General features: G+C 39.4%; 1 protein-coding gene across 3 annotated transcripts in view; it reads left to right on the top strand.

The window, feature by feature from the left end:
• Positions 1-13039, top strand: part of LOC125704293 (N-acetyl-beta-glucosaminyl-glycoprotein 4-beta-N-acetylgalactosaminyltransferase 1-like) — a 91334-nt gene that overhangs the window by 61868 nt on the left and 16427 nt on the right. For 2 of the 3 annotated variants that reach the window (XM_048969737.1, XM_048969738.1), the window contains exon 7: positions 2339-2406. In XM_048969737.1, the coding sequence (XP_048825694.1) occupies positions 2339-2406 (68 nt within the window). Of the gene's footprint in view, positions 1-2338; positions 2407-6200; positions 6277-13039 lie in introns of those variants that run through there. The other variant, XM_048969739.1, reaches the window with a different exon arrangement.

A 13039-nucleotide genomic window follows, 5' to 3' on the forward strand; every position in this document is an offset into this window, starting at 1 on the left:
CTCTGACAACCTTGCTTGGTTAAGAAGCTGAGCTATAAGGGCACTTTGCCATGAAAGAATACCTCTCTCACATTCTCTCCATCTCGCACCAGTAGCCACAGAAAGCACCTGCCCATCACCAAAGCCCTCAACTCAGTTCCTCTTAGAAATTTCCTTTACTCCAACTTAAAAAAACAGTGTTTTTTGTTTAATATGTAAGTGCTTTTTCAAGGGTTTACATTGTGGATTCTTGTGTTATTTTGTAATTTTGTCATACAGTTCATGCGTATAGATAATAGACATGCTGTTTAGTAACTTCCACATTAATAAATACTATAAATGGTGCAATAACAACTAGAAAAGACGCTGTTGAAACATGGCCAATGTATTCCCCATCACGTCCTCTCCCCATCTAACCCTTACTCCTTCCACACTCCCCAAGCTCCACAATTTATAGAAGTACTTGATGGATCACCTGGAACTGTGACAGCCAATAAATGTATATTTACCAGAATGCTTTGAATCCTACTTGTAATGCATGACTCTGAATCTACACCTATTCATGTATTCCACTTTCATACCAATTTTATTCTTTCCTCACCAGTAAGGTGGTTAACGGTATTTGTCTTAATGTTTGTGTCTTAAAATGTCATTTATATTATTTACATTTCTTATATTTATATTCTATTTATTACTTTCTTAGTCGTGCTATGCCCAGTGTTTTCAGGGACATAACAGTGTGAACTGTAAGAGACACAACTCATGGTATAACTGAGTAACTACAGGTAATGTCAAACAGACACAGACATAGAGACACATACAAACCTCATTGAGATTTTCTTCTGAAATCAAATGCTACTGCTACCTAGATTGTTTTTGATTATACACACACAAGCTCCAGTTAGCTGGCAAAAGCTGCCGCACAGTCTGTGTGGTTTGCATAGAATCTGTATAATATCATATCATATCATATAATGTCATATCAATATAAAATCAGATCCCAAACTTCTAAAAAGTACTAGAAAACAAATGAATAGTTGTTATATTAGAATTTTAACTTAAGAAACACATGTATATTCATTATAATGCTGGAGTTACGATGACTATGCATAGAAATGCAAAGACGCTTATAAAAAATGAACAAGATATATTCCCTGGACAGTCCCCTGGACAGTCATTCCCCCTCCCTTATCAAATCACTACTCCTCACACACCCCTCAACCTTTATCTCTAGGCTCCTACAATAATAATAATTTTTATTATTTTATTACAATAATTTTTTATTTGTACTGTCTTACCTTTCACCAAACCTGCTCCTGCTCTTACACGTACTTAGTAGGACTAGGGCTTCAATTCCTCCATGGAAAATTTTATCCACAAAAATTTCACAGCACACTGAAAATATTTCTATAATACCACCCTAGCCTACTCTACACACAATCCCTACCTATCCAAAAACATTTATTAAAAACCCAACTGTAATTAGATTTCCGCACAAGAAATTTCCCCATAGTACATTTTCACTGACTTGCTACCAGACTGCTACTAATAAAATGAGCAGGGGGGCTGGAGACAAAAAAAATGTATATAAAAACCTTTTGAATATTCAGAAAATCATCTTGTGGCACACAGTTTGAGAACCACTCACATGTTCAGTGTTCAGTTTGGGGGCAGTGTTGGTTTATTTTTGGGAAAAGGTATTTTTTTCTACTTTTGCTATTACCAAAAATTCAATTGCAAGTTAGAGTCTGTTATTTAATTAATAATAATCTATCAAATGTGAAAACTTTATACTGGATCAGGATAGGAGATAATTCCAAAGTCTTTTTTTTGCCTGCTAATGAATGTGTAACAGTGTAATTTAGCTCTGCATTTGCTTGTCAGCATATGCCACCTGGACTGATTTGTGATTTTATGCAGTTCATTGTGAATCATTTTAGTTTTTCTGTCTTTCTTTCTTTCAGCAATTGTTATATCTAAGCAGCTCTCTGTACTGTGCTAGCCTTTAATATCTTTCAGTGAAATTAAATGGGCTTCTCTGTTTTTCATAGGTTCTAGTCCACATTTATTGCTCCCTAGATTGCCAGGCCTCATGTGTAATGTCTGTGAATTTCAGGCATATATTAAGGCTATGCTGTATTTTTGCCTTGATCAAAATCCACCACGTCCCTGATTAACTGAACTGACATTGTCGCTTCTCTGCTGTCCCCTCTAAGCATTTTGAATAATTTTCTGGGAAGCTGGTTGTTTATTTCTTCATGTATTCCTTTTGTATAGTGGTCTAAAAAGACCCATTGAGTGATAAAGTAGATCTGATTGCAGCTTGCTCTTCGGTGTATGACAGTCTCTTCTCCTGCAGCTGGGATCTGAGTGGACGGCTCCAGGGGAATTCAGCAAGTTTAGATCCCAGTCCTCCAAGTCTGTCCAGTAAGTATCTGTGGCAAGAGCCCCTGTCGTCTAACCTCAAATCATTATTCTTCCTTTTTTAGCAAAATTAACCAAAATCATTTTAATGACCAATGTTCATGTTCAACACATCAATAATTAAATATAGCGGCAAACCCAGCTAAATATATTACTCATAAGACTATATACTAGGGACTCATGACCAAGGCATTTTAGACTGATCGAGATCAGGATTAATGAGTAGATCATCTCCCGACCATTTTTTTGTCTCACCCATGATGAGGTACGCAGCGCATGCTCCGCAATACAGCTGCTTTTTAAAGTGGGACCATGACATGATGTCTGCAGTGTGGAGATATTTTACACTGAAAAACGAGAGCTGCGCAACTGCAACTTGTACTGTCTGTAAATTGAGCATTTCAAAAGGAGGTAGTAATGGATCTTCATTTAATACCAGAAATTTGATCAGACATATAAAGTTAAATCATGCGGCTGAGTACAGCAAATTCACGCGGGGAAAGGCCGTGTTGAAGCAACACACTCTTTTCATTTTCATTTGCGACTTGGAAGTTTAAGCTGTCACACCAGGTTGAACTGTTTCAGACATCCCTGTTCTACTTGTGAAACGTTACACTAAGTGTTATAAGATTTGTGTTGAAAGAATAACCTTTTTGTTTAAACCGCTCATATTGATATGAACTCTTCATATTGATTTCATTGAAATTGGTGCACTTTACGTTTTGGGTTTAAAACCTTTAATTTAAAATTTTTCTTTATTTTATTATTACAATGATTATTTTTTTTAATAAACCCATGCTTTGTGAAAGTTCCAAAAAATGTAATTTTTTTTTTACCATGTTCATAAAAACATCTGCATTAACAAAGGTTGTTTTCCTTGCTGCACTGCAGACCTACTGAGTTGTCAAGCATATACACGGTAGATTTAAATAATTTTAATGTTCTCATGGTCTATAGTTTGCACTGTGTGCTGTTGGAAAATACATGTATCGGTTTGAGACCCGGTATCAGCTGATACTTAATCTTACAGTGAATGACTCGGATCGGTATCGGGGACAAAAGATCGGGACATCCCTACCATATACACTTAAGTATTTTCACACGCACCAACAGATACAATTTATTTAAATCCGTGGATTCCTCACAGTTTTGTAGCTTGAGAGAGATCATTATCTGCGGCAACGTTGTCTGCCTGTTAGAACAGTGCAGAAGTCTCATCATGTCCTTACCCTGACACGCAGTGATGCAGGAGTATCAGGGAGCTGAATGTCCACTCATATCCGAGAGAGACATGCTAAGGAAAACAGAAGCACAAGCTCTCCCCTCTGTAATCGTAATGATCATGTCTACCCTCATGAAATATTTAGATTGCAGATTCAACTACTGCAGTTCCCTCAAGTCTTCGCTTAAAAAAGAAAAATATTTCTATTTTTCTTAGAAAGACGTGAGACAAAATAGTCAATTGGGTATGTGAGGACTTCAAAGTATTTTGTAGTGGTTCGTGAATAAGACGTGTCACCAGATGGCTGCATTTTCAAAATTTTAGAGACGTCCTTAACATGTGTCTCTACTTAACCTGTTTTCTTCAGTAAATATCCAGCAGAATGTAATGATCTGTGAATCTTATAAACCCATATTTAATTGAAAATAGAACAAAGACAACATATCAAATGGTGAAACAGAAAAATTTTATTGTTTTATGAGAAATATATGCTGAATTTGAATTTGATGCCAGTAACATGTTTCAAAAAAGTTGGGACAGCGACGACAGAAGACTGGAAAGTTGTTTAATGCTAAAACAAAACACCTGGTTGAATATCTCACAATATTGACAGTTTTGTTTAATTGACAACAGGTCAGTAAGAAAATGTTCCTCAATGTACAGTAATGTTACAAAGAATTTGGGAATTTCATCATCTACGGTACATAATATCATTAAAAGATTCTACAGTGGAAATCACTGCATTGGCTCAGGAACACTTCCGAAAACCATTGTGTGTAAACACAGACTGTCGCTGCATCCACAAATGCAAGATTGAAACTCTACCATGCAAAGAAGAAACCAAATCTAAACATGATCCAGAAACGCTGCCAACTTGTCTGGGCCCAAGGTTATTTAAGATAGACTGAGGCAAAATGGAGAACTCTCTCATGGTCTCACAAATCAAAATTCCAAATTCATTTTGGAAAACATGCACACCGTGTCCTCTGGGATAAAGAGGAGAGGGACCATCCAGCTTGTTATTAGCAGACAGTTCAAAAGCCAGCATCTGTGATGGTATGGGGGTGCATTAGTGCCTATGGCTTGGGTACCTTGTAGATCTGGGAAGGCACCATTAATGCTGAATGATAAATATGGGTTTTGGAGCAACACATACTGCCAACCAAACATCTTTTTCAGAAAAGTATATTTCAGCAAGACAATGTCAAACCACATGCTGCACATATTACAATGGCATAGCTCCAGGTGCTAGACTATTGAAAACATTTGGTGCATCATGAAACGAAAAATATGACAGACCCAGAACTGTTGAGCAGTTGAAATTCTATATCAGGCAAGAATGGGACAACATTTCACTTTCAAAACTCCCGCAACTGGTCTCCTCAGTTCCCAGATGTTTACAGAGTGTTGTTGCAGAGGAGATGCAGCTCAGTGGTAAACATCCCCCTGTCCCAACTTTTTTGAAACGTGTTGCTGACATAAAATTGAAATTTAGCATGTATTTCTCATAAAAACGATTCAACATTTGATATGCTATCTTTGTTGTCACGCCCGATCGTCCGATCCTCCTGTGTGCCACGCCCCCCTCGTTAACCTCATGTGAAATACCGATGTGTTCAGCTGTTTCTTGTTATTTCCAATTAGTCTTGTGTATTTCAGTCTGCGTTTCCCCAGTCCTGTCATTGACATCTCCACTGTATTGTTCTCCGTTTTCCCTTTTGCCAAATAAACCCCTTGTTCCTGGATTTCCGTTCCCCCGACCCTGATTCCCCACGCCCAGCTCGTCCCGACAGTCTGAAATTTGTTCTATTTTCAGTGAAAAATGGATTTATATAATTTGTAAATCATTGCATTCTGCTTTTGTTTACACTTTACACAGCGTCCCAACTTTTTCGGAAAAAGGGTTGTATACTGCATCAGAACTGGAGAATGTCAGTATTGTGGAGTGTCGGTTTAAAATTCCTGTCCATGTCTCCTCTTCATCTGCCGTTGATTAGCACTGAACAGCAAAATCAGGTCGAGTGGTGTGTTGCATTGAATAATTCAAAAATACTTCTAAGATTTTATAATAGTGTGTGTACACTAGAATAATTTTAGCACTTACAAACAAACAGAGCCTATGGTGACAAGTGTTTACAGGATGTTGAAAGAATGACTTTCATGACAAGGTGAGATTCTTTGTGTGTGTAGCTCTGATTTGTGAGAAAGTAAAAGGTACAGAAAGTTTTTCCATTAAAAGCTTTATGAAGAAGTGGAGTAGCAATGGAAACGTGACTGAATGTGACAACTGGATTGGTTATTCAAGTACAGCTTTTATATGTGTTTTTAGAAAGACACATTATTGTTGTATGTTAATTTTTTAAAAGCTATTACCCCATAATAACGATTCCCTCCCTGAATTATAATGCCACACTTTTTCAAAGTGGAAGCTGTAAGTCCTCAGCTTTTCGTACCTGTCTGCAAAACTGCAGAGACTACAGAGGAAGAATGCTCTCTGTCCCCAGGGTCATCTAAACACAGTTGACTTTTTTTCTTTTTTTTTCCTTTTTTTTCCTTTTGTACTATTTATATCAAGCCCCACTTGGTAGACGCTCAGCCCTCTAACTGTGGAGCGTGGATGTCGATGTGAGCATTGATGTGGCACAGTGGAGGTTAGTACTGTAGAGAGTCCTTTTAGCTGCCATTGAAGTATTTTTTTGCTCTTTCTGCTCAAAGTGCTGCTCGTCAAAGATTTTTCACTTCACGCGTCTTTCCTGTTTTTTGTTTTGGATCCACCATGGATGCAGGAAGCCTGAGCTTCTAGCCCTCAAGCTGAGAAATGTCCCGGGTTAAATTTACAAAGTGAGAGCTGCATCAGACCTTGTTCAGGAAAAGTCCCTGCAGCCGTCATTTTACACGTTCAGCTTCTAGTTGTCCATCTGCTGTTTTACCCTTGAACTACATATTTAATTTAATTATTTAAGCCTTGAATGATGCAAGTGTTCCCAAATACATATTTAACAGGTACTGTACATTATTTCCAATGGTATTTTGACTAAAGAGTTCTATAGACATATGTGCACATATCTCTCTATACAGACTTAGTGGTGTTTTGATTACTATGAGCTTGTGGGACACAGGATTGCCATGTGCTCCTCATCATTAGAATGGCCATAGCGATCCCACCCTGCTGCTCTAATGATTTCTCTCTGGGAGACACTGTCGGAACAGTGTGAAAGTGGCCTTTTCTTCACCCAGGCCAAGAAGTCAGGTCCAATTTCTGAGTATTAGACTGTGTGTCACTGAAAAGAGCAGAAGCTGTTGTGTGTTTGTCTGTTGCTTGCATCTGCTGACCGCTTGCACTTGTGGTCAGGCAGGGGAGGGCAGGGCAGGAACGCTTGTGCCTCGGCGCCTAAATCATCCACCGGCTCTCTAAATCTGCCCCAGTTGTCACAAGCTTTTTGGAATGGCTCCGACTGCGGGCATGAAATGATTAAAACACCATCTACATGCACACTGAGAAAGTCTCAGAACAAAGTATGGCAAGTGTTTGGAATAAGCCCTTGGGAACAGAGAATGCATCACTGGAATATGCCTCTCCATGTCAAACTGCTCGAGTTGGACCTGCACTGCATCACAAAACCTACTTTTATAACAAATATTTCCTGGCTCTTCAGCAGAATGCCTTGAATATGAATAGTACTGCTACTATTGTTATCGTTCCTGTTGCTCATATTATTATTATTATTATTATTATTATTATTATTGTTAGTAGTAGTAGTAGTAGTAATGATGATAACAATTTCCTTTTATTAAGGTTCCAAGTATATCTTCATGTTCTGCTATCCTGATCTTGCTTGTTTTTTGCTCTCTTGATTGGGTCATTTAGTAGGAAAATCAGCCAATTCATTATCCATGTCTCTGGTCTTATCAATGATGATGATTTGACTAAACATTGGAAATCTGCACTTAGCCATTGACCCACATTTTCACACAGGCAGTGGTATGTGACTTTGTCGTGGAAATACAACTATAAGCTGCAGTGTGTGACATTTTGTGAGACAGAGGGAACTATTAGTGTGATTTGCAGAATGATGGATGGAGCAATGACTTGTGGATAGAATTTGACACCAGTAAGAGTGTAGTTTAACATGTTGTGCAGTGATGCGGTTATAATGTGAGGAGCACGTGCAGGGATATGAAATCAAGCAGAAAGAAACTAAACTCATTCCCTGTGGTTGGACTGGGAAAGCTGGTGAATAATGACAATGACACAAGCTTGTAAAAGAAAAACAATAATAAATCCATTGACCTTTTCCCATATGGTGAGCAGTATCTGCTGATGGTTCTTTGCTTGAAATTCTCCACAGTGTTTCCACACATGTATGTTTTTGGTGAGTATATGTGTTTATTCCATTGTGTACATGGAGTACTTCAAACAGAACAGCATACTATGCAGTAAGGTAAAATTTCACCAGTGAGGAGAGAACTGAGATATGCGGCTGTACAAGATGCTATATATACATATCATAACGCTGCATATTGATGAGATAATGGAAATCTGAATTCCTTTGGAAATGTGAATACCTAATCTGACCTAGTACAAATTCACTAGACAATCTCCTTCCCTCAGTGAGTTTTGTCTCAGTGACCTTGAACGGTGATCATGCGTTTAGTTAAATGCACTGAAGGGTGGTAGTATGAAAGAAACAATAGCAGATTAATTAATTTAGGATTTAGTTGTATTGATGGGCTCTGTCCAGCCTGATGTGGATCTTAGCTTTGCAACTCGTACCTCCTTCAGATGGCCAGGGATCCATCTGCCAGCTCCTTGGCCCTGTGTGTGGTAATTAGCTCATTTAAATACATCTCCTGCTCTGTAGGCTTCAACTTTATGCATTTTGATGGCCCAGTTGTAACAGGAGAAGCTTTAAATTTTGACCAGCGGAGGGAACTGACAGATGTGCATCTTTCCTGAGCTGTTGACTTTCACATGCTGCACGTGAGTCATACAGAAGTGAGGCACACTTTGACACTGAGAGTGAGACACACAAAGGTCAGTATCACACTTTACAGGCGCACTTTGACACTGAGAGTGAGACACACAAAGGTCAGCCTCACACTTTACAGGCACACTTTGACACTGAGATTGAGACACACAAAGGTCAGCCTCACACTTTACAGGCACACTTTGACACTGAGATTGAGACACACAAAGGTCAGCCTCACACATTACAGGCACACTTTCACGCTCTCAGAGTGAGACACACAAAGGTCAGCCTCACACTTTATAGTACGCACATTGACACAGATTGAGACACACAAAGGTCAGCCTCACACTTTACAGGCACACTTTGACACTGAGAGTGAAACACACAAAGGTCAGCGTCACACTTTACAGGCACACTTTCACGCTCTCAGACTGAGACACACAGAGGTCAGCCTCACACTTTATAGTACGCACATTGACACTGAGAGTGAGACACACAAAGGTCAGCCTCACACTTTATAGTACGCACATTGACACTGAGAGTGAGACACACAAAGGTCAGCCTCACACTTTATAGTACGCACATTGACACAAATTGAGACACACAAAGGTCAGCCTCACACTTTACAGGCACACTTTGACACTGAGAGTGAAACACACAAAGGTCAGCGTCACACTTTACAGGCACACTTTCACGCTCTCAGAGTGAGACACACAAAGGTCAGCCTCACACTTTATAGTACGCATATTGACACTGAGAGTGAGACACACAAAGGTCAGCCTCACACTTTACAATAGGAGTGGTCAGATAACCGATTGACATTGGTGCACCAAAATAAAAGCTCACTGTGCAACTGCCCCGTGCACCGATAAAAATTTGGGATGAACTCGAGATGTATTGTTTCTAACATCTTTGCATTGGTAAAATCCGATTTATTAATGTAGAATAGTAAGTTTATTTGGTTCATTTAAAAGAATTTCATTAAATATAATATGTTTGGCCGTTTTCAAAATGATGTATATCGCACCAAGTCATGGTTTTAGCTATGGTAAAGTTAATTAGCAGTAAGTTCTTTTTGGGCAAATAAATATAACTAAGCCTATAACTGGTTAGATATTACTTGTTACAGTTTTGTTGTATTTGTCGCTTTTGTTTTATGGAGCCTACATTGAGTTTATTGTGACTATTGTAAGCCATTGTGCACAAGAGCAAGCTCTCTGCCTGTGAACGGAGAAGAATCACCAACTTGTTCTTATGTTCATAGGAAAGGGAGGAAGAATCTGCAGTGCAGTGCAGTTTGTTTTTTATTGTACTATTTTTTCTTTAAGTAAAAACAGTTTTTGTTTTAAGATTTAGGCCTACAAGCAAGTGTTTGGTTTTGTCTTGTTAAAAATATCATATTCGCCTCCATACTGTATTGACCATCACTACCCTCTCCAATCATATTGCACTCCCCCCCGGGTCAGAATACTGCGGTCACTGCTGCTGCGTCGCACCTGGGCTGACACCTCCCTTACCATGCCACATCACATCACCGATATTTGTGGGACCAAATTGTCCCCAAAGTGTAGTACTGTAAAACCTGAAATTTCCCAACTTTTGGGGGCATCTTTTGAGGTCCCCATTTGGATAACCTCAGTTTTATAAAAATCTGTGAATGCAATCAAAAAAGTAAAAATGCCAATACTCTTGTATTTGGGTTGGTTATTTATGGTTAAGGTTAGGGCTGGGTAGGGGTTAAGGGTGTTGTGATTGGGATTAGGGATTTTTCCCATAGAAATGAATGGTTGGTCCCCATTTAGATAGGGACACCAACACGTGTGTGTGTGTGTGTGTGTGTGTGTGTGTGTGTGTGTGTGTGTGTGTGTGTGTGTGTGTGTGTGTGTGTGTGTGAGCGGGTATACCTGTCCTTATGGGGACACAATGTCCGGTTTCCTGGTCCCCATAAGGGAAAACTCTATTTTGTAAAATTCATTGACTGCTATGAAAAAGTTACAAATGCAAAAACCCTTGTATTTTGCTTGGTTACTTGTTGTTATGGTTAGAGCTGGGTAGGGGTTAAGGTTGTCATAGTTAGCGTTAGCATTTTTCCCATAGAAGTGAATGAGCGGGCCCCATAAGGATAGGTATACCCTACATGTGTGTGTGTGTGTGTGTGTGTGCGTGTGTGTGTGTGTGTGTGTGTGTGTGTGTGTGTGTGTGTGTGTGTGAAACAAGGAGACAGAAGGATGGTACCTGACATTGCCCAGGGCAACGCACAGCTCTATTAACACGAACTGCTTATTATCTTGCCTTATGGCGTGTTCATTTATTGGCATTCCACCTGTGGAGATGGGCTGGGGGGCGGGGGGGGTGAAGGTCACAGAACTGACAGATGAGGCAACCTGTTATGAAATACTCATACTGTTCTTCTCACATTCCCTCATTTCTTACCAGTTCCATCCATCTATTTTCCAATCTCTTATACTGTAATGAGTCACTGGGGGGCTGAAACCTATCCCAGGCAGCATGGGGTACAAGACAGGGGTGTACACACACACACACACACACACACAAACACACACACATTTATATTCACATATTTGTTGGGACCGTCCCATTTGAGAAAATCCCTAATCCCAGCAATGACAACCTTAACCCCTACCCAGCCCTAGCCTTGACCCTTAGTAACCAAACACAATGCAAACCTTCTGCCATTTTTAGTTCTTTAATTACACACAGGTTTTTGTAAAATTGAGTTTCCCCACGGTGTAATATATAAATAACCCCTACCCCCCATACACACACACACACATACGCACACACACACAGTATGGGCATTTTATAGATACCACTTCACCTCATTGTATGAATTTGGGCTGCTGTGGGAAAAATGACTTTCCTGTAGAGGAACGTTTGGGAGAGTGTGCAGGGCAGGTTGCAATCTAAGCCGCCATTCCTCTAGGCATGAGGTGACAGAACTAAAGCTTCCCATTTTTACAATTCCTGAAGGAAAATGTCTTGATTGACAACCCCACAAAATCACAACATATACCTTTTTCTTTGTTGCCACTATGTCAGGAGAATCATCCCAATGTCTTTCCACAACAAATGATATTTATCAGAGTGTATCTCCATTAATCAGAGTTAATGGATTTGAAATCATACTTCACCTTGCTTGGCCAATAAAATTCAACAGACAGAGGATTGTTACGTATGACATCTTTGTCCCCTCCTGTAAGAATGGCCATAATAATAATGATTATGTATTTCACATTTGAAGTGTTTGACTTTGGCAGAAATAGTATGTTCTATTGCTTAGTATTTACATCATTCCCACTCCCACCTAACTCTCACCCACTTTTGTGTGCTGTTAAAAATTAAATCTGCTTTCTGTTCTGCACGTTACTGTAAAATCCATTGTCATCTGGAATCAAGTTCTGCAACTTGATTATTTGGTATTGAAGACCAAATCAGACCAGTTGATAAAACATTACAGTGATCAGATGAGCCTGCAGGGATTCACTTACACGGGAGCTCATAGTAGCTGTTTTTGCATGTTTATAAGTCTTTGAATTCTGCATGGGGCATTCTCTGATGCAAACTATGTGTTACTGTGTGTAAATTCACATTCAAGCACAACCGGCACAGCAAGTTACTTAGCATAAACCTAAATGGGGCCAAACTGAGCTTCCAACAAAAACAAAACTTCCTTAAAAAATGCAGTGATTTATTATGGGCACGTGAATACACATGATTACAGTACATTGTGCAACAATAGGTGTCATGATGTGAGGTATGCTTGTAAATACTGCATTTCATGCTGCTGAAATGATATTAGGAACTCAATGGCGGGTGTCTGCCTTAAAGAAATTGAATAAGGTGGAGGAGCCAGGCGTAGTTTGACGTGTAAGATGGAGCCTGATCCTTGACTCGTGGTGCTAATTTCATTAAACTGCAATCAGGTTTATAACCTGCCTTCCAGATTGGTGCTGACAGGCACCGTTCTCATTCACAGTAATGTTTCATGGACTGTATTCCACCATCTGAAGGAAACTAATGATCTGTGTGACTTATGTAGATATGTTAAATCAATGGTGTATGTTACAAAGACCAGCCTGTAGGCATCCAGAGAGGCCTTTGATTAGCAGTACTGCCTATTGCCGGCTCTGCTAAAGAAGCAGGTGTGGGTTTAACAGGGGGCTATTTGAATACTTAATGTCTCTCTGTAGACATATGGCTGTTGATAAAAGTAACAGGCTCTTTATGTGAAGTTTAGGTTTTGAGTAGCTTCATTAAACAGGTTAAATACATCAGTTCCCTTATTTAAAACCTGGATTCCATCAAACCTTCCAGTCAATAGTTATGCATCCTTTTCCATTAATAGAAGATTCAGTGCGTTACGCTGGGAATAAAAAAGGAAAACTGACTGATCTCTATAATCCCTTTCCAATTTTGATTAAAA

This window comes from Brienomyrus brachyistius, chromosome 11 (genome assembly GCF_023856365.1).
Source record: "Brienomyrus brachyistius isolate T26 chromosome 11, BBRACH_0.4, whole genome shotgun sequence".
In the NCBI taxonomy this organism is placed as follows: Eukaryota; Metazoa; Chordata; class Actinopteri; order Osteoglossiformes; family Mormyridae; genus Brienomyrus; species Brienomyrus brachyistius.